This window comes from Hyperolius riggenbachi, chromosome 3 (assembly GCF_040937935.1).
Source record: "Hyperolius riggenbachi isolate aHypRig1 chromosome 3, aHypRig1.pri, whole genome shotgun sequence".
Classification (NCBI taxonomy): domain Eukaryota; kingdom Metazoa; phylum Chordata; class Amphibia; order Anura; family Hyperoliidae; genus Hyperolius; species Hyperolius riggenbachi.
In genome coordinates, this window is record NC_090648.1 from 506,703,009 (window position 1) to 506,725,763 (window position 22,755).

Here is a 22,755-nt window from a genome sequence, read left to right on the forward strand (position 1 = left end):
AAAACGCTTAGAAAAGCGTTTTTCACAAAAACGGGATGCTCAAGCGCTGGGAATCAGAAAAAAAAAATTTTATGTGTGAAGCAAGCCAAAGAAACAAACGTGGAGTGCTTTATGTGTGAAGCAAGCTAAAGAAACAAACGTGGAGCGCTTCCAGACAATAATACACACAACACTGGACATTGATACATAATATAGGATTGGTAGATGTTGTGTTCAGTAATCATTGAGGCAGAATAACTGCAGCTGGGTTTATTTACCTGTTACTGCAGTTCTACAAAGCATCAAGCCATGATTTGCTTTATATTTCCAGCACACACAGACAGCAGGACAGGAACAGGAATGAACAAGTCTAGTACAGCATCCCACACAGTCATGCAGTATCACAGCAGTATGTCACAGTGCCATCTACAGGCCAGAAGTATGAACAGCAAAATAGGCATAGCAATTACAGTGACAAATGGGTGTGTACATATGATCAGAACAGATATATCCTGATGAACGAGTAAGATAGGACCACAAGTTCGATCCCCTGGTGAAACAGGTCTAGCTCACTATGGGCCTGAGCCCACTGACGCAGTTGTGTACGCTGTTCAGTTACACATCAATGTTACAGATGCTGAAAAGCGGACAGAAGCGGACACAACTGCGTTAGTCGGCTCAGGCCCTTAACCTCTTGACTTGAGGACCGCAGTGCTAGTTTACGTGTCCCTCTTTCAGGACTGATGTACAGATTTATGTAAATATATGTATATTTCCACTGAAAAATATGTTTGACTGCAAACTTTATTCCCATCTTTTAATTGATATATTTCTTAACCACTTAATGTATATAGTACAGTATATCTATGCCCCAGGAGACTAAGGCCTCGTTAACATTAGGTGTGCTGAGAAACATGTAAAAGCACATGTTAAAAACGCATGCGCTTGTGCGCGCTTCAGTGCGTTGCGTTGTGCTTTTTTTTAAGCCCGTTTTTCTTATTGTAGCAGTTGTCAATAAAGCTTTGTTTTCATATGTAAATGTATTTTTTCTTCCAATTAGAGGTAACATAACGCATGCCCTTCTACGCGCTTGTATGAGCTTCTATGCGCTAAATAAGTGCACCCATTCACTTGCATTGATGTGCGCTTAACAGCTCAACGCACAGAAATGCAGCAACACTATGTTTTTGTAACACAACTCACTGCAGCGCATAGATGTGAACCAGGCACATTTAATTGCATGGGAAAATCAGTACCTTGCAGAACGCACAGCGCAATGCGCTCTGAAAAGCGCACAGAAAAGTCCCTAGTGTGAACACTTATAAAAAAAAATGACAATTAAAAAAAAGACATAGTTACCTTAGGGACTCAACATTTTTTAATATGTAGATCATGAGGGAATATGTTATTTTTGCAAATAAAGGCTTGTAATCAGTGACGATGCAAAACTGAAAAAATACACCTTTATTTACAAATAAAATATTGTCGCCCTACATCTCATTAACCTTCCTGGCGGTAACCCCGAACATAGTTCGGGGTAAGCCGCGCAGGAGGTTTTCTCAGGCCCTGCTGGGCCGATTTGCGTAATTTTTTTTTTGCTGGACGCAGCTAGCACCTTGCTAGCTGCGCCAGCACACCGATCGCCGCCGCCCCACGCTCGATCGCCACAATCCGCGCCGCCGTAGAGCCCCCCCCTAGACCCCTGCGCTTCCTGGCCAATCAGCGCCAAGCAGCGCTAAGGGGTGGATCGGGACTCCCTTAGACGTCACGACGTCCGTGACGTCGGTGACGTCATCCCGCCCCGTCGCCATGGCGACGGGGGAAGCCCTCCAGGAAATCCCGTTCTTTGAACAGGATTTCCTGTTTGCTCTGATCGCCGGAGGCGATCGGAGGGGCTGGGGGGATGCCGCTGAGCAGCGGCTATCATGTAGCGAGCCCTAGGCTCGCTACATAATTTAAAAAAAAAAAAAAAGCAAAAACCGGCAGCGCTGCCCCCTGGCGGTTTTTAATATACCGCCAGGGAGGTTGAGGACATATTTCAACTGTTGTAATAACCGGGACAAATGGGCAAATAAAATGTGTGGGTTTTATCCACAGCAGCACATTTTATTTTAAAACTATTATGGCTGAAATCTGAGAAATAATGATTTTTTTCCCCCCATTTTTTTTCTTATTATTCCCTTTAAAATGCAGTTACAATGAAATGAATGCTAGTTCCAGACATATTGTTTTTTTTTTTTTTTAATAAAACATGAAGACTTATTAATGAAATACAGATTTCAGACTACTGATTCTTTATTATGTTTGTCACCAAAAATATATACATCACATTTAATATTGTGTTTAATGCAAATGCAATATGGCTGCTCAAAACAAAAACATCCATGATTCATTTTACAGTACTGTGCTTTATAATGCGCCCTGCAGGGCATTTGCACTGTTCAGATCCAGGGCCAACAGTCAGGGGCGTAACTAGAAGTCACCGGGCCCCCTTGCAAAAATTTGGATGAAGACTGTTGGCAGGGCCGTAACAATAGGGCCACCGCGGGGGGGCTCTAGGGCGTTTTGGGGGGCAGGAGGGATCCCAGCATGAGGGGAGAGCATTGGACATCGATGGGGAGGGGGACAGTCCCCCCCATCCCTCACTTCGGGCTCTCCCTTCTGCCCTCCCCTCCAGCATCTATCACTGGCAGCAGGTGGTGGGGCAGGACACATACCTCCATCCACCGCTCTCTTCCTGTTTAAACAGGAAGTAGCCTCAGACACTTAGAAGAACCTGGGTGGAACGCAGGAAGGTATATGCTCCTTCCTGCTGCCCCTGATTGATGCTGGAGGGGAGCGCTGAGAGTAGAGCCCCCCTCCCTGTCGATGTGTGGCCATGCTCTCTTCTTATGCCGCGACCCCTCTCTCCCTCCCATAAACGGCACTGAGCGGGCCCTAGAGGAACCCTGGGCCCCCTGCGGGTGCAGGGGCTGCATCCCCTATTGTTACGCCTTGACAACAGTCTCCCCTAGGAATGTGTGTGCTGTGTGTGTAATTCAGCTTTCACAAATTTACTCATAGTTTGCAAATCCTTACATTTTTATCACAAACTAGCTGATTGCCCGGCGTTGCCCGGGTATGTATTTGGCTGGTGTCGGCTCCACCCACTTTTTCTAACCCTAACACACAAACACTCACTGACCAAGTTTGTGAGCTTTGTAGTCTTTGGCGTAATAATTTGCATTGAAATGAAAAAATCTGATGGGTTGTTTGTGGCTTCACCCCCTTTTCTGAATTTGAACCCCAGTCACCCAATAACCAACTGTACCAGGTTTGAGGCCTGTGCCATTAACAGTGCAAGAATGGCAGCAATTAAATATTCCCTTGAAAAGCAATAGGTGAAGCTTAATACACTTTTGTAGGCTCCACCCACTTTTCTGAATATTAATCCCATTCACTGAGTGACCAACTGTGCAATGTTTAAGAACCCTCCCATTAACAGTGTAAGAATGGCTGCAGTTTACATTTTCCCAGTGAAATTTGTATTTGTCTCCACCCACTGATTGCCCGGCGTTGCCCGGGTATGTATTTGACTTGTGTTGGTTCCGCCCACTTCTTCTAACCCTAACGCACAAACACTCAATGACCAAGTTTGTGAGCTTTGGTGTCTTTAGCATCAATAATTTGTATATACCCATAAAAATTAAACAAATCAGATTGGCTGTTTGTGGCTCTGCCCCTCTCCAGCATTTGAACCCCAGTCACCCAGTGACAAACTGTAGCAGGTTTGAGGCATCTGCTATTACCAGTATAAAAATGGCAGCAATTTAAATATTCCCCTTGAAAATCAACAGGTGAATTTTGATTGGCTATTATAGCCTCCACCCACTTCCCTGAATATTAATCTCAGTCACTCAGTGACCATCTGGGCAAAGTTTGGGAACCCTGCCATTAACAGTGTAAGAAGGCCCGCAGTCTACATTTTCCCAGTGAAATTTGGTTTTTACTCCGCCTACTTTTTGTAACCTGGACATACAGTCACTCAATGACCAAGTTTGTGAGCTTTGGAGTCCTTGGCATCAATAATTTGTATTTTCCCAAGAAATGAAACTGTTTGTGGCTCTGTCCCCTTTTCTAAATTTGAACCCCAATGACTAACTGTACCAGGTTTGAGGCTTGTGCCATTAACAGTGCAATGAATGGTAGCATTTTTAATATTCCCCTTGAAAATAGGTGATTTTGATTGGCTTTTTTAGGCTCCACCCACTTTTCTGAATATTAATCCCAGTCACCCAGTAACCAGCTGTGCAAAGTTTGAGAACCTTGCCATTAACAGTGAAGAAAGGCTGCAGTTTACAATTTCCCAGAAAAATCTGTTTTTGACTCCACCCACTTTTTGTAACCTTGACACACAGTCACTACTCAATGACCAATTTTGTGAGCTTTTGGGTTCCTGGCATCAAAATTGTGTGAATGGAAGCAGTTTATTTAAAAAAAGCAAATCTGATTGGCTGTTTGTGGCTCCACCCCTTTAGTGAATTTGAACCCCAGTCACTTGATGACCGACTGTAGCAGGTTTGAGGCCTCTGCCATTAACAGTGTAAGAATGACAGCAGTTTCAATATTCCCCTTGAAAATCAATAGGTGAATTTTGATTGGCTCTTGTAGGCTCCACCTACTTTTCTGAATATTAATCCTAGTCCCCCAGTGACCAACTGTGTGAAGTTTGAGAACCCTGCCATTAACAGTGTAAGAATAGCTGCAATTTATATTTCCCCATGTAAAAAGTTAGTTGTTTTTGGCTCTGCCCACTATTTCTAACCTTGACATACAGTCACTCAATGACCAAGTTTATGAGCTGTGGGGACTTTGGCATCAATAAGTTGCATTTTACCATTGAAATTAAACAAATCTGATTGGCTGTTTTGGCCCACTCCCTTTTCAGAATTTAAACCCCAGTCTCCCAGTGACTGACTGTACCAGATTTGAGGCCTCTGCCATTAAGAGTGTATGAATAGGAGCAATGTAAATATTCCCCTTGAAAATCAAAAGGTTAATTTTGATTGGCTGCTGTAGGCTCCACCCACTTTCCTGAATATTAGTCCCAGTCACCCAGTGGCCAACTGTGTCAAGTTTGAGAACCCTGCCAATAACAGAATGGCTGAAATCAATCTAAAAAATCAGATTGGCTGTTTGTGGCTCCACCCACTTTGTGAATTCGGACCCCAGTCACCCAATAACTGACTGTATCAGGTTTGAGAACTCTGCCATTAACAGTGTAAGAATGGTAGCAATGTAAATGTTCCCCCTTGAAAATCAATTTTGATTGGCTGTTTTTAGGCTCCACCCACATTTCTGAATATTAATCCCAGTCACCCAGTGGCCAATTGTGTCAAGTTTGGGAACCCTGCCATGTAAAAAATTAAGTTGTTGGCACCGCACACGTTTTCTAACCTTGACATACAGTCACTCAATTATCAAGTTTATCAGCTTTGGGGTCCTTGGTATCAATACTTTGTATATTCCCATTGAAAAATAAACAAATCTGATTGGCTGTTTGTGGCTCCCCCTTCTTTCTGAATTTGAACCCTAATCACCCAGTGACCAACTGTACCAGGTTTGAGGCATCTGCTATTAACAGTATAAGAATGGTAGCAGCAATATTCCCTTTGAAAACCGGAAGGTGAATTTTTATTGGCTGTTGTAGGCTCCACCTACCTTCCAAACTCTTAATCTCATTCACCCAGTGACCAACTGTGCAAAGTTTGAGAACCCTGCCATTAACGGTGTAAGAATGACTACAGTTTATATTTTCCTAGTAAAAAAAAAAAAAAAAAATGTTTTGGCTCCGCCCACTTTTTGTAACCTGGACACACAGTCACTCAATGACCAAGTTTGTGAGCTTTCAGGTTCCTGGCATCAAAATTGTGTGAATAGAAGCTGTTTATCCACCAAGGAAATCTGATTGGCTGTTTGTGGCCCCGCCCCTTTTTTGAATTTTGACCCCAGTCACCCAAAGACCGACTGTAGCAAGTTTGAAGCCTCTGCCATTAACAGTTGTAAGAATGGCAGCAGTTTAAATATTCCCCTTGAAAATCAATAGGTGAATTTTGATTGGCTGTTGTAGGCTCCACCCATTTTCTTGAATTATAATCGTATTCACCCAGTGACCAAGCGTACCAAGTTTGAGAACCCTGCGATTAACAGTGTAAGAATGGCTGCAGTTTACATTTTCCCATTTAAAATGAAAGGCTGAAATTTGATTGGCTGTTTTTTGCTCCGCCCACTTTTCCTGGATTTGTAACCTCGGTCACCAAGTGACCAACTGTGCCAAGTGTGGGGACTCTGGCTTGATTACTGTGAGAATGGCAGCCTTTTCCATTTTTTCCATTGATTTGAATGGGTGAAATCTGATTGGCTGTTTGTAGCTCCGCCCAGGTGTGCAGGGGGGCCGCGAGACCCCAAGAACATATCATCCCAGGTAGTAAGGGATCTGTATACCAAGTTTCGTTCAAATCGGTGAAGCGATTTTCGCGTGATCGCGGCACATACATACACACACACACACTACACACACACACACACACACACACATACATCCGATTTTATATATATAGATTTATTTAAAATATATAATAATATGCAGGCTTGCTGCCAAAACGCACATAATGAAAGTCTATAGCAACGCATATGCATTGCGTTTTTCAAGCATTTCTTAATGCGTTTTTAATAAAAAATTCAAGATCTCTGATGTGTTTCCACTTCCTGTTGTCTTCCTAGTGATTCGCATAAATTAAAAAAAAGGCACACAACCGCATATGCGTTGTACATTAGCGAACCGCAAATGCATTAAACCGCATGCAAAAACGCATGAAAAACCCATCTGCAAACGCACCCTACAAAAACGCTACTTTTTCACGCTATGTCATATGTGAACCCAGCCTCAATCTGATCCGCTGCTGGATTCCACTCCTCCCTCCCGGCAGAGTTGCGATCTGGCGATACGAAGATAGTTAACTCACCTAATCGAGCGTCAGGTGACATGCTGTCAGCACATGTCCTGACTGTGTGTCACATGCGCTGCTGTTGTCATGGAGACCCGACAGTGAAAGCAGCGATTAGGTGCATTAACCATCTTCATATCGTCCATTCGCTACTCTGTAGTGGGGGGAGGGGGGGGGGGTGGATTGCGGCCTGCGGTCTGCAGCCGTTTAGAGGTTATAAAATTGCCTTAGTTCCTAGCAGAAAAGGATTAAAGTGGAAACGAGATAAACTTTTACTCATTGCATCATTGTGTTCCTTTCATATAGTTTATAGGGCATTCCTCAAGCCAAATACTTTTTTTGTTATTGTTTTAATACTTTAATTCCCTATAAACTAAACAAGCCTCGCCCACAGCTTTTCAGAGTGCCTTGGCATTTTCAGACAGTAGCAAGGGCTTATGGGAGCTCAGTCTGGGCAGGAGGTGTTACTAGCCAGAGATTTCAGAGGCAGAGGGGAGGAGGGAGGAGGAGAGGGGGCTGAATTTACACACAGGCAAGCTGATAGCATCTCCAGCCCTCAGCCTGTGACAATGTGACAAACAGAACATGGCTGCCCTCATTGTATCACAGGAAGAAATAATCATATACTGTTGTAGCTAGATTTGCTGTGTAAACTATCTAAACTTTAGATAAGATATATAGACAAGTTATACTTGTTATAGTTAGATTTTTATCTCAGATCAGCTTTAAGCCCTAGGCAACTGCCTAGACTTGACATGTGGATGATCCGTCTCTGGTTCCCAGATGTGCGTCCCAAACATGGTGGTCATTTTGGGCTGATGGAACAGAAGTGAGTAGATTCAGCATTCAACATGAATCTGACTTTGATGTGAACTCAAAAGAAACACTAAGGGCGCTTTTTTTTTTTTTTTTTAAGCGGCAGCGATTTTCAAAATCGCCCTAAAAGCGCTTGTGCAATAATTCCCTACATCTGAGCGGTTCCATTCCGATCCGCTCACCAAAGCACTGCCTGTATCATTTCTGGGGCGATTCGCCTCAATGGCAGGTATAGGGAAATCGCAAAACGCTTGAAAAAGCGCTTTGTATAGCGATTTCCCCAGCGCTTTCATGAATAAATACATTGTATTTATGCTTTTCCGGGTCAAAGGGTTCACTTCCTGACTGACAGTCAAGCGCCGGGAGGCGCCCAAAAAATCGTGCACAAAATTGCAAAACACTGGCATCAGCGATTGTGATTTATGATGTGAACAAGGCCTTAAATCTGATGTACAGTGGTGTTGACTGTCTAATGATCAATAATGAGTAACCGGGATGCTGCAAAGTAAAGGGTGATATTCAGACCTCATTATCCTACTAATATTATAAATGGGAAAGTTCGGATGTTTGGTTGGGCGGAGACAAATACAAATTTCACTGGGAAAATGTAAACTGCAGTCATTCTTACACTGTTAATGGCAGGGTTCCCAAACTTTGCACAGTTGGTCACTGGGTAACTGGGATTAATATTCAGAAAAGTGGGTGGAGCCTGCATAAGCCAATCAAAATTCACCTATTGATTCTCAAATGGAATATTTGATTGCTGCCATTCTTGCACTCTTAATGGCAGAAGCCTCAAACCTGGTACAGTTGGTCATGGGGTGGCTGGGGTTTAAACTCAAAAAAGGGGGTGGAGCCACAAACAGCCAATCAGATTTGTTTCATTTCAATGCACATTATTGATGCCAAAGACTGCAAAGCTCACAAACTTGATCATTGAGTGATTGTGTGTTAGGGCTAGAAAAAGAGGGTGGAGCTAAAACCAGCCAAATGCATAACCGGGCAACGCTGGGCCATCAGCTAGTCACTCATATAAGCTGGTGACAAAAAATTACAAGTATTTTTCTTGTGCTTTTATAAGCCTGTTAGTTTAGGAATGTTTAAACAGTGTCAGATATACTTTCAAAGGACAACTGAGGTGACATGTGACATGATGAGATAGACATGGGTATGTACAGTGCCTAGCACACAAATAGCTATGCTGTGTTCCTTTTTTCTTTCTCTTCCTGGAAGAGTTAACATCAGGAATGCAAGTGACAGTTTCTGTCTGGGTCAGGATCAGGTCAGACTGGGTCAGACTATAGCATAACCCTCACTAATAAGTAATTGCAGACATAAAACACTTTCCTGTCATTAAATGGCTTCCTGGAGCAGAAAAGGGATAAAAAGGTCAATAATTCATAGATTTAAGCTCTAGCATACTGTGGGATATCTAAAACAGTCATTTTTAGGAGAAGGAGGATAGATACAATTGTTTTACTCATCAGTTTATTTTCACCTCGGATGTCCTTTAATGAAGTTTTCTTGCCTGTGGGAGTCGTGTGCTGGCCCCCGGAGATGGGCAATGAGACGCTGATAATTCTTACTTGTATTCAACTTAGAACTAGGGATGATCAATGATAGGCTAATATTTCCGAGTTGATGTAAATTTATGCTAAATTTTATGCACATATACTGTATGCAGCTTGCAACATATATGGACTTGATTCGTCCATTTTTAACGACCGTATTTGCCGCCGTATAATACAATCCTGAATATCAGACGCACCTAGGTTTGGAGGGCAAAAACCAGGGAAAAATATACTAAACCTGGTGTGTCCCGTATTCCAGGAGCGTCTTATAATGGTGTCCCCTTCTGTCCCCAGGATTCCCCTTCTGTTCTCTTTGATCCCGTGTGTCCCCTTCTGTTCCCAGGTGTCCCCTGTGTATCCCCAGGTGTCTTCTTCTGTCACTGGGTGTCCCCCCCCCCCCCTTCTGCCCTCTGTGTGGCTGCTCTGTCCAGCTTCTGTCCCCAGGTGTCCCCTGTGGTGTTGTCTTCTTCTGTGGCTGCCCCCCCCCTCCAGACCCCTGTGTAGCCTCTGTCCAGCCCCCTTGTCTGTTTCTCCCTGTGTATTACATGTCCCCCCCCCCCTTCTGTTCCCTGTGTGGTCTCTCTGTCCCTAGTCTCCGCTCATGTGTATTTATGTCCCCGTTCTATCCCGTGTGGCCGCTCTATTCAGCCCCGTATTCTGTGTCTGTGCTCCTGTGTATAATGTTCCCCTTTCTGTCCCGTGTAGCCGCTTTGTTCCGCCCCCTACTTGGTGTCTCCCCGTGCCTGTTAACCTTTAGTGCAAACCAATGTGTCTTACTGCGTCCACCCCACCCTGGGATTGCCAATGTCCTCACTTCTCGCTCTAGTGGCCGGCGTTTGTGTAGATGACGTCATCTACACAAGTGCCGGACTAGAGGGAGAAGGGAGGAGTCTGAGGACATCGGCTATCCCCGGGCGGCGTGGGTGCAGTAAGACACGCTGGTTTGCACTAAAGGTTAACAGGCACGGGGAGACACCAAGTAGGGGGCGGAACAAAGCGGCCACACGGGTCACAGAAGGGGGGACATGGCGCACCAAAGTAACAGACATGCAGCTAGTACTATGCAGGGAATACCCGATGATGCGGTGGGTCGCGGTTTGTAACGCGGGCGTTCGTAAGTCGAGGATTCCCTGCCTTTGCCGTATAAGACTCAGTGATTTTTTCTCCCCATTTTGGGGGGAGAAAAAGTGCGTCTTATACAGTGGAAAATATGGTACTTCAGGACCATAAGCTTACACCCCCCAGTGACCAGGCTGTTTTTTACAATTTTGTGCGCTGCAGCTTTAAAAGAGCAGAGCCATACAGAACAGCACACAAATGATTCTCCCCCCACCCTTCTACCCACCAACAGAGCTTTCTGTTGGTGGGCTCTGATCGCTGCTGCATTGTTTGTTTGTTTTTTATTTATTTGTTTTATTTTTAAAATAAATTTGCCTATTTTTTTCAACCCCCTCCCACCAGCCAATCCCAGTGATCCTTTCTAATAGGAGGGGGATTGCTCTGTGAGCTTCTCCAGGGGACATCTGAGTGACACGGCTGTCCCCAGTACAGCGCTGCCGTAGATCGCAGCGCTGTACAATGTAAATAGACGACGGTCTAACAGTCTCCTGGTGGTGATCACCGCTGGTAGACTGACGACGTATCGGAGCTCCGTCATTCAAGCTGAGATGCGCGCATATCGGCGCGTGCAATCTCCTGCAAAACCCCGCCCCAGGACTTGACACCTTTCGGCATTAGGCGGTCGGGAGGGGGTTAAGCTGCATATATTTACATAACTTTGCATAAACTTTGAGGTATTTGCATCTCATTGATAACCCTTACTTGGAATTAGTCCAACCAAAATAACGTTCTGAGCTGCGTACAGTTTGCATGATATTTGCATGCAAGCCAGAATTATCATGAATATCTCATATCCCATTGGACATCCCGGCCACCTTTGTGCTTTTAATATTCATGGTTCCCCGGATAGACATCTTTATGTCAGTAACAACGCATAGACACAGTCACATCATATTATAAAGCTCTTCTCGTTCTTCTTTAAACAGGATGCATAAGAAGCAGGCACTCATCCCCACTCCGATCAGCTGGAAAATACAACACACATATTATTATTAGCAATGAACATTTTTGTGGCATAGTCTTTTTTTTCTTTCATAATCAAGTAGCAAAATGCACTTAAAGATTACCCAAGGTGACATGAGACATGATGAGATAGACATGTGTATGTACAGTGCCAAGCACACAAATAACTAGGCTGTGTTCCTTTTTTTTTTTCTCTGCCTGAAAGAGTTAAACATCAGGTATGCAAGTGACAGTTTCTGTCTGGGTCGGGACTGGGTCAGACAGTAGCAGAACCCTCATTGCTAAGGGCTCTTTCACACCAGAGCCCATTTGCTGCGTTTTAACGCAAAGTCGAAACTTTGCGTTAACCAAGGTAAAATGAAAGTCCATAGACTTTCATTTTACCTTTCACACCCGACGCTGCGTTTCGATGCGTTGCGGTACGACACACCCAGGAGCTTTTAATCGTCGGAAGCCAGCGTTTTTCCGTCGGGACAGCATGTAGTGTTGTTGGTGGTATAATGGTTAAGTGAGTTACCTACCACACACTCAGACCTCGGTTCAATTCCCAGCCACGGTATGTAAGCTGGCTTTTGAAATGGTACAATTCCGTGGATTAAGCAAGCTAATTTTTCTCTTGGATTGATCATAATGGTACATGCTAGGCTGGCTTCAGCATGTAGTGTTTTGGTGGTATAGTGGTTAAGTGAGTTACCTACCACACACTCAGAACTGGGCTCAATTCCCAGCCACGGTATGTAAGCTGTCTTTTGAAATAGTACAATTCCCTGGAAGATGAGACCCTCCTCCCTCCGGGAGGAAGGAGGAGGGAAGGAGGTAGAAATTAGTTAGGTGAGGAAATAAATTTGAATTCCGTAAAATTCAGCAGAATTTTAAAATTTCCACGGAATTCCGTTTAATAGGTATAGCAATTCCGTTCCGACCATCGGAATTGACAATTCCGCGGAATCCAGCGACCATCCCTAATCTTTATGCGATTTTTACTGCAATTTTTATGAAAGTGAATGGGAGCGATTTTTCTTTTGCAGGCACTAAGCACGTCTGAGTCCCTCGCTGTCCTCCTGCGGTCTCCCGTTCAGCCGCAATCAGCCCCGGTAACAGATCAGTCGCAAAAGTTGTGGTCTTTTGCACATGCGTAGGAGGTCCAGGCATGCGTAGAAGACCCCGACTGACGCGATTGAGCTGTTACCGGGGTTGATTGCGGCTGACCAGCGGATCGCGGCAGGATGGCGTGGGACTCAGCAGTGCTTATGGGGCTGGAGGAAGCCCTGGGTGAGTATCAAAGCTTTAGTTATTTTCATCCCTGGTACACTTAAAAGCAAATCTGAAGCAAAAATAAACTTATCAGATAACGAAAGGTATGTGTAGTACAGATAATATATAGAACATTAGTAGCAACCAGTGTTGCTTGTGAAAAAATCTATATTTTACTGCGAAAAAAGTGCCAAATTGCAGGATTTGTCATTAAAATTTGTGAGAAATGCAAAAAATAACAATACTTCTTTTTGATGCCATCTTTGCTCAAAACAGCAACTTGATACGGCGCACCAAAACCTGCCATGGACGACCCCAGCATCAGAGGTGCAAGAAGGGGATGGGGAACAGTGTGTTATGATCACTACTATTCAAATCAACTATAGAAGTGATTATTACCAGCACAGGACCAATAAACAGCTAATACTGCAGGTTGAAGGAGGACCACTTGGGGCCCCTCTAGCCCAATGGCCCTGGTGTGGTCGCAAACCTCTGCACCCCCTATTGCTACGCCACTGCTTGGTAAGTATATTACGTCCTGCAAGCCCCCCTAAAACCACTCCAAATCCCAGGCCCTGTTATACCCTCCGTTCCGGATAACGGGGACTTTGCTGTACTCTGGGATGTGAGTGCTTCCAGAGCCTTCCCAAGGACTCCTGTTCAATCAATTGGACGAATATCGTTCGCGGGGGCACAACGGTGGCAAGAGGGGGCAGAGGGGGGACCGGGAATGGTCTACCTTTTCTTCTTTTTTTTGGTTTAAAAAGAGTTTCACTTACCTGGGGCATCTGGCAGCGCCCTGCTCTCGCGCCGGTACTCATTTATCCACCGGTCCCCTGCCGCGGCTTGGATTTCGCTTTCGCCGACGCGCAAGTTAACAGTCACTGGTGAGCCACCGTCGCCAGAAGCATCCTGCGCAGGAGCATTAAAAGGTTTTCTGGTACTGCTGCTGCGCAGGACACTCCCAGCGATGGGAGCGCAAACAAGGACGCGCGATCAGGGACACGCAGGCGCAGTGGTTGTAGACTTGCAAGCCAGGGAAAGTGAAATCGAGCAGCGGCGGGGACCACACAATCCTTGAGAACCGGCGCGGGCAGAGGACGGCTGCACGGGGCTGGCAGAAGACCCAGGTAAGCGAAACTCTTTTCCTTTTTTACAAGTCGTTACAGGTTTCCCTTACAGCGGACCTGAACTCAGAACTCCTCTCTGCTCTGAAAGATGCACAACAGCATAATAACCTTTACACACAAAACATTTATTTGTTACAGCTGATACAAATTCTCCAATAAATCTTCAGTGTGTCTACTTCCTGATTCCTGTGCTTTCAAATGGGATTATCTGCCTTATATGCCATAGGCAGTCATGTGACACAAGGGAGAATCAAATTACAACTTGTAATTAGTCACAGATGAGAGGGAATAAAGCTATGTACACATATACAACAACGATCGTTCATTGTGAACGACGAACTATGTTTTAATTGAAGAAAGAACAACTTCCGGTTTGGCCGTCACCGGCCGACAGGCATGGGAACGCGAGTGATTGTTCGCGTTCCCTCCTGGCCGCAATAGCAGCATAGGGGGCGATATACAGGCTGGGAACGCGAACAATCACTCACGTTCCCATGCCTGTCGGCCGGTGACGGCCAAACCGGAAGTCGTCGCTGGCGGGTCCAGAAGCATCAGACCGGAGCTGCGAGGGCACTGATCGGCTGCAGGGGGTTGAGGGAAGTCCCAGGTGAGTTAATCTCATTTTTTTTGGTAGGCTTTAGGTTCACTTTAAGCAAAAGTAGTTTTTAAACGTGTGCAAAAATCTGATCGTTTGTTAACGATCGATCCGGAACAACGTCACAGCAGAATACAGGAAAATGCGTGTTTTCTGCGACGGGCTCACGTCTAGCCATTATTATATCTTCTGTACAGTGAAGACGTCACATACTGTTCCTGGAAGTGACATCATAGGATGTTCCGTCCGCACGTAACGAATGGTACGTTGCACTATAAAACGAACGTTACGTATATTACATTACAGTACGAGAACTCATACTGTAGGTATGTGGGTAGAGCATTTAGATAATACAGAGTTGGAAACCCTGTTTTAGTGTCCATTAAAATGACAATTATGATATAATCATGGAGCAATAGAGTAAACCATTCCACTGCGCTCTCTTTGGGGACCTAAAAGAGAAGAAACATACTGCACATAGCGTGATCCTGCCTCTCATATGATTTTTATCACCACTCCATACGTGTGTTATACAAACACTAGTGCACCCTCCACCGACATCAAAGGGGCTCACCAGATTCCAGCCACCTCTTTTTCCAGGTGGGTCTCAGGCTCAAATCTGTGTGTTCACCAGGACCTTCAGTGAATCACACCATCCAGCACAGTAGAAATATATTTATTCTTCATAAAAACTTTAAAACAAACCAGAACAAGCTCCTCATGGCGTAGTATGTCATTAACACCAGATTCCACACTTGCGCCTCTCGCGCCAATGGCCTACTTACAAGCTAGAAGAAGACAGTAAGCTCATGTAAGCGGTGCAGCTGAAGATCGTCTGGGCTTGCCTACGGCATCCCGGCGGCGTCCCACACTGCAGAAGGTTCCCGTAATTGCTAGGCTCCCCCTCGTGTAACTCCAGCTACCCGTCGTGGACTTCCGCACGTAATGACGTCACGCGCACTGGCTCTGCTAATCATGGAGCAATTAACATGTCACAGGACACATTCATAGAACGAACGTTACATAACGAAAACCACGTGTTGCACATTCAAATGAAAAGTTCTATGGCGATATAACGAAATGCGCATGTCAAGCCTAGTACGAACGACTGTTTTCTAACGATGTACTAGTTTTTCAAACGATGGTCGTTTAAAAAAATCCGCCAAGGCAGATCTTTCGTTTTTAACGATCTAGCTCGTCCATCATATGACTTAAAGAGAACCAGAGATGAAGCAACCTCATGTATTTTACCTTATAAATCAGTGGGAACATGACAGTAAACACCTAATCTGCTCTTTGTTACATTGTTCTCTGTTTAATTTGCCTGTTATCACCTCTAAGATAAGAATCCCGACTAAGCAGTCGGTCTGGCTTTGCTACAGAATAATTATAGCTGAGACTGTGTTCTTTGCTGTCTTCAAGTCCAAGCCTGCCCCCTGCTGGCTTTGCTCAGGAATCATTATAGCTGAGTCATTATAGCAAAGCCAGAATCAATGCTCAGTCCGGGATTCTTATCTCAGCTAGATAACAGACACTTTTAGCAGTGAGGATGGAACAGAGAGCATGGTAAATGTTTTCTCTAATGTTCCCACTGATTTCTATGGTAAAATACACAAGGGTGCTTCGTCTCTGGTTCACTTTAATGATCGTTGGGGAGTTTTTTTTAAACGATCGTCGTTTGAAATGATCGGGGAACGATTGTTTCAAAGGACTATAGTCGCATGTGTGTACGCACCTCAAGAGGCTTAACTCTCTAAATACATACAGGGTGCCTTTCTCTTTGTTTTTCTTCTGTCCTGTGCAACAGTTCAGGTCCACTTTACCAGCAGCAGGGGCGTAGCCATAGGGGGTGCAGAGATTGCGACCGCATCGGGGCCCTTGGGCCAGAGGGGCCCTGAAGGGCCCTCCCTCAACTGTAGTATTACCTCTCTGTTGGTTCCTGCGCTCATAATAATCACTTCTATAGATACTTTAAATAGTGGTAATCATTAACAAACTGTTCCCCATCCCCTTCTTGCACCTCTGACACTGGAGTTGCAATTGGCATGTAAAACTTGCATCGGGGCCCACAGCTCCTTAGCTAAGCCACTGAACAGCAGTGACATTCTATGGGACATTTTACACTGCAGTACCAGAATTGTTCCACCAGGAGGCAGCATTGTCATTAATTTAGTTTCAGCTGTAGTCACGAATGTTCATTTTTGAAAGATACCTTGAGAAGAGGTTATAGAATGTAAGTACCATAGATGTAACCAAATGCCTCTTAAAGGTATAAACGAAGAAGTCATTTCCAATTCTGCTGTAAAACCTTCACCCCAGAATGAATAGTGTTTTGCTGCATGAATTGTGTTTTTTGCATGGGCATTTGTGATGTTGTGTTATTGCTTGGACCCGATGTGCTGGTGGTTCTGTAACAGACTGCAGTTCCTGGTGAATGGGACACGGGAGCAGCAAACCATACGGGTGTAGTTCTGGGCTTAGTTAAAGAGGTACTGTAGTGAAAATAACACAACTACTTGCCGACTGCTCTACGCCAATTGGCGTGAGCAGTGCAGCAGCCCCAGGACCGCTCCACGCCGATTGTCGTGAACGGCCGTTTATGGGGCTAGCAGGAGATCGTGCTCAGGCTGCGCGCATCTCCTGCTTGGAAGAATCTCCGAGCCCGCTTGGGAGACTGTTAGACGGCGAAACCGCGTCTAATTACTTTGTACAGAGCTACGATCTACAGCAGCGATGTACTGGGGACAGCCGTGTGACAAGGCTGTCCCCCTGGGACACAGGGAAGCGATCCGCTGTGATAGGCTGGCCAGGGGAGGGAAGTAAAATACATCAAATAAAAAAACATTTTCTATTGCAAGCGATTCGGCCGGCGGCGCCGTTATCCCCTATGGCAGAGTTTCCCTGCGCGATTTGCCTGCGAGGAAACTCTGCGGGTTCGCGGCCGTTTCCGTGACAGTGGAAATGGGCCCTAAGGCCTGGAACCCACTACAAATCGATATCGCTAGCGTTTTGTATGAGTTGTTTGTAAGCGATTTCAAAAAGTGTAACCAATTTGCCAGCTGTTGTCTAGCGATTAGCGATTAGTGTTTTTAATTCTGATTGGTTCTTTCAATTAATTTTAATTTTGTTACAGTGTGCAGTAATGTAAAGACGCTAGCAAAATCGCTCTGTGTAGGTTGTGACGAGCGATTAGGCCAGCGTTTATATACTTTACATTGCAGAAACGCTAACGCTAATCGCTAATGCTAAAAAATACTGCCTGTCCTGCGTTTGCGATTTTGGTAATTGTAACCGCTCCAGTGGAATTTGGCCCGTCCATTAACATTAGCTGAGCGTTTAGGGAAATCGCTAGCGGTTTGAATCGCTCCCTAAACGCTCACAAAATCTCTTTAGTGGGTTCCAGCCCTTAGAGGCCTTATTCCCTCCCGATCCTTCCTTTGAGCCATGTGACCACATTTTGCAAACGGAAAATTTAGCACCAGCAGCCTCATTTGCCAGAAGAAAAAAAAAAAGTGAAAATAGGAAAGTCTGCCTAGTAAAAGCTGCGGGATTTGCTGTTTGTAGTACAGAGAAGTTGTTACCTGAAAACAGGCGATGCCAATGGAGACCGCTCCGATCAGCAGGAGGTGTTTCTGGATAAATTCTTCCAGGATCGCCATACATCCGCCCTATATCGCAATACAAATCCAAATAGCACAAATATCCCCATCATACAACATCAAAGAATACAACAAAAAGTGTTACATGAAGAAAACCTGAAGAGAAACGAAACTTAAGCTGGCCGTACACTAGGCCGATTCCCCGCCGATCGACAGCAGATTCGATCACTGGGATCGAATCTGCTGTCACATCGCACACGCTAAATTTCGATCTATTTCGTCCCGAAATAGATCAATCCCGTCGATCGCTCCGTGCGGGAAATTACCGTCGATCGCCCGCGGGTAGGGAGCGCGTTGCTAGCGGCTTTCGAGTGCCCGACGAACGACGCAATACAGCTGCAATACATTACCTGCTCCGCCGTCGCGACTCCCCAGGTCTCCGCTGTCTTCTCCACTCTTGTCTGGTCTCCGGGTCCGGCATGGTTCACTGAACTTCCTGCCGGGACAGGAAGTTTAAACAGTAGAGGGCGGTCTACTGTTTAAACTTCCCCCAGAGAGGAAGAAGTGAAGCATGCCGGACTCGGAGACCAGACCAGAGCGGAGAAGAAGACAGCAGAGACCAGGGGAGTCGCGCCGGCGGAGCAGGTAATGTATGCGCGGGGGGGGGGGGGGGGGGGGGAGAGGGCCGACGGCAGCACCACCACCACAGATTGTGAACGGTTTCATGCTGAACTCGATTCACAATCTGTTTGCAGTAAAGGCAGCCATAAGATCCCTCTCTGATCAGATTCGATCAGAGAGGGATCTATCTGTTGGTCGGATCTGATGGCAAATCGACCAATGTATAGCTACCTTTAGGATATAATGAATTGTATGTGGAGTACTGATAATGAATAGAGAATTAGCAGCAAAAGTAAAGAGTCCCATATTTTTATTTTCAGAAATATAGCTTTTTTTTTTTTTTTATAACATTCTATCATACTGTCACAGTTGCAGTTTTAAAACCACACTCTGTCTTAAAAGCTGTAAAACAAAACAGAAATAATGAGCCTTTGAATTTTCCTGCAGTAAAACCTTATCTCAGGCTGTCTCTTATTGTTTCTTGGCTGTTTAAAGGAGAACTGAAGAGAGAGGTATATGGAGGCTGCCATGTTTATTTCCTTTTAAGCAATACCAGTTGCCTGGCAGCCCTGCTGATCCTCTGCCTCTAATACTATTAGCCATAGCCCCTGAACAAGCATGCAGCAGATCAGGTGTTTCAGACTTTAAAGTCAGATCTGACAAGACTAGCTGCATGCTTGTTTCTGGTGTTATTCAGATACTACTGCAGAGAAATAGACCAGCAGGGCTGCCAGGCAACTGGTATTGATTAAAAGGAAATAAATATGGCAGCCTCCGTATACCTCTTACTTCAGTTCCCCTTTAAGTGCTTCAGAAAACAGGACTGTATTGGACCCACAGTGGTGAAATAGCTCAGAGAAGCTCTTTTGCATAGATAACTGAAGTTATTTAACTCTTCCTGTACTGGTAAACAATGTGATACTCTTTCTTTGCTACTAATGTATATTTCTTAGCTGTAATACACATACAATTCGTTATATCATACGTTTATGTCTTGATTCAGGTTTGTTGACAGTGGTCGGTTGCGTTACAGAATAATTCTACATTCTTCTAACGGATCAGTCTTTCAATTTTTCTGCAAAAGGGCATTTCTCAGCATACGTTTCCAGTCCGTGGAAACATATCCCCATGGGGAGGGGGCAACCATGCTGGAGAGGGTAGCAGGCAGGAAGGGGGCCAACGTGCACAGCGGAGGGTAGGGGGGTAGCCCCCTCTCCCTAACCTGAGTGCCCGCTTCCCCTCCAACTAGTTTCAGTCATAAAATCATTTAAAATCAATTTGCCAGCAAGCGGTGAGCGGGGAACTTACTTCCTTGCACTCCACCGCTCGCCGCGTCACTTCCTGCAATACCGTCCAATGGAGTACAGAGGGCGGCATTCAGGAAGTGACGCGGCGAGCGGTGGAGCGCAAGGAAGTAAGTTCCCCGCTCGCCGCTTGCTGGCAAATTGATTTTAAATGATTTTATGAATGAAACTAGCTGGAGGTGCAGTGGAGAAGGGGGCACCCAGGTGAGGGAGGGGGTGACCCCCCCCCCCCCATCCTGGCTACTACCCCCTCCAGCATGACGGCCCCCTCCCCACCCACAGGCAGCGCTGGGACACAGAAAATGGATCAGTTTCTGTGTCCAAAAATGCCTGTGTAGACTAGAGGGGTATCCTTTTGCTATTGCCTGTCACTACCCCTCCGTGTATCCGAGGTCCGTGAAAATGTTGCAAATCCGGACCTTCCGCTCAGGTTTTTAAAACAGATCCCACTGAACGCAGACGGATCCGTCAAGACATTGCGACACAAAAAAGATAAAAACATTTAAAAATTGGGTAACAAACACTGGGGGACTCTGATACAATGATCAAATGACATGATACATGAAAAAAATAATCTATCTGTAAAAGCACTGGGCAGAAATAGCCAATAAATGGTAAATGCTGGCACTAGTGTTCCTGTATGAAAATGACAACTGGAACAATACAGTGATAATAACAATAAACTATACAGCAACAATCATTAGGATAATAAACAGACCTCTCGTAGGATATACTAATATGAGTCAGTCAGTCACAAGTAAATGCTGCCAACGGAAAGCTGTAAGTCAAAAAACGTGCGCAATTGGAAAAATATAAAAAATAATAATAACCTACCAGTACTAGTATCAGATAAGTGTCCCCAAGTGCACCCCTCCACGCGTATCGCGGCAACGCCGCTTTCTCAAGAGGTACCGATGCCGTCTGCAGTGCGCATTAATATAGTGTGCACATAGTCTCCGGTATAAAGGTCACTTCCGGGTTACGCATGCGTGGCCACGCATGTACGCAGTGACGCCGCTCGTCTCAATACAGAGCGGGCGGCGCACTTGCGCATAACAAGGGGTAGTCGGAAACTATTACTGAATAGCCACACAAGCACACAAAGGAATTTGTGTTATGGATTCACCTTGGAACACATAAGAAGATTCCTCAGCAGCACTTTATTATGCATTTTTGCACTTTATATTGTTTCTTACTTACTACTTAAATCTGCATATTCGTGCAGTTCATTTTTGTACTTTTTCACGTATTTGATAAGCACTATATATTATGACCACTAGATGGAGTTTTTTTCTATATACTTATGTATTTATTTAATTTTCCTATATCTGTAATTATATTTAGGGCCGGTTCACACTTGCGGTTTTGCAAAAACCGCACCGGATGTCCGGACCGCACCGGAGCCGGATCGGACCTGAACCGTACGGTTCCTGTCCGGATCCGGTCCGGTTGCATACGGTTTCCGTGCGGTATGAACACGGTTGCGGTCCGGATCCGGATTCTTAAAGAGTAACCTGTATAAAAACAAAAAAAAATGTTGGGGTCTGGGAGGTCAGCAGAAGGGGGACCTGTGGAATCAGGCCCTCTGCTGTTTAGCACTCACCTCCACCTCCGACATGCTGCCAACATCTCCGGATCCGGATCCAGCTGTGCTGCTCCACTCCAAAATGCTTGCCCATGTGTCCCCAGCCAATATCGCCGCAAAAATCCGCATAGGAAGTGGGGTAGAACATCCGGATTTTTTGCCAGTGTGTTGTGCGCTCTCCGGTTCTCATTGGTTTCCATTGGCCGGATGGTGCAGTCCGGCTCCGCCCCGGATACGGCTGCCGGAGGAGCCGGACCAAAAAATAGCGCATGTTGGAACGGACACCGGAGTCCGGATCCGGTCCGGCTCCGGTCCGGACGAAACGGACACATGTGAACCCTGGCATAGACTTACATTGCTATGCCGTGCGTCCGTTTCGTCCGGCCAGCATGCGGTGCGGCTCCGGCACGGCTATTCCGGATAGCCACCGCTAATGTGAACCGGGCCTAACTCTTGTGGATATTTACAGGCTTGCTCTGAACGTATTAATGTATTGTTATACTTGTTTTTTGATATTTCTGTAATTTTATATGCGTACTAGCGCTTCCATACTATTCAGTAATAGTTTCCGACTACCCCTTGTTATGCGCAAGTGCGCCGCCCGCTCTGTATTGAGACGAGCGGCGTCACTGCGTACATGCGTGGCCACGCATGCGTAAACCGGAAGTGACCTTTATACCGGAGACTATGTGCACACTATATTAATGCGCACTGCAGACGGCATCGGTACCTCTTGAGAAAGCGGCGTTGCCGCGATACGCGTGGAGGGGTGCACTTGGGGACACTTATCTGATACTAGCACTGGTAGGTTATTATTATTTTTTATATTTTTCCAATTGCGCACGTTTTTTGACTTACAGCTTTCCGTTGGCAGCATTTATTTGTGACTGACTGACTCATATTAGTATATCCTACGAGAGGTCTGTTTATTATCCTAATGATTGTTGCTGTATAGTTTATTGTTATTATCACTATATTGTTCCAGTTGTCATTTTCATACAGGAACACTAGTGCCAGCATTTACCATTTATTGGCTATTTCTGCCCAGTGCTTTTACAGATAGATTATTTTTTTCATGTATCATGTCATTTGATCATTGTATCAGAGTCCCCCAGTGTTTGTTACCCAATTTTTAAATGTTTTTATCTTTTTTGTGTCGCAGTGTTTTCAATAAAGATTATGCTTACGAAGCTCTTGTACTTTATGGAGTTCATTTCATGGCCCATACAGATG

General features: G+C 45.2%; 1 protein-coding gene across 2 annotated transcripts in view; it reads right to left on the reverse strand.

Annotated features, from left to right (window-relative positions):
- Window positions 1-10,739: 10,739 nt before the first annotated feature.
- LOC137561770 (tetraspanin-11-like) overlaps window positions 10,740-22,755 on the reverse strand; it is a 152,768-nt gene continuing 140,752 nt past the window's right edge. For both annotated transcript variants that reach the window (XM_068273126.1, XM_068273125.1), the window contains exons 7-8: window positions 17,995-18,081; window positions 10,740-11,436 (exon numbers count right to left, since the gene is read on the reverse strand). In XM_068273126.1, the coding sequence (XP_068129227.1) occupies window positions 11,356-11,436; window positions 17,995-18,081 (168 nt within the window). In that variant the 3' untranslated portion in view covers window positions 10,740-11,355. The remainder of the gene's footprint in view (window positions 11,437-17,994; window positions 18,082-22,755) is intronic.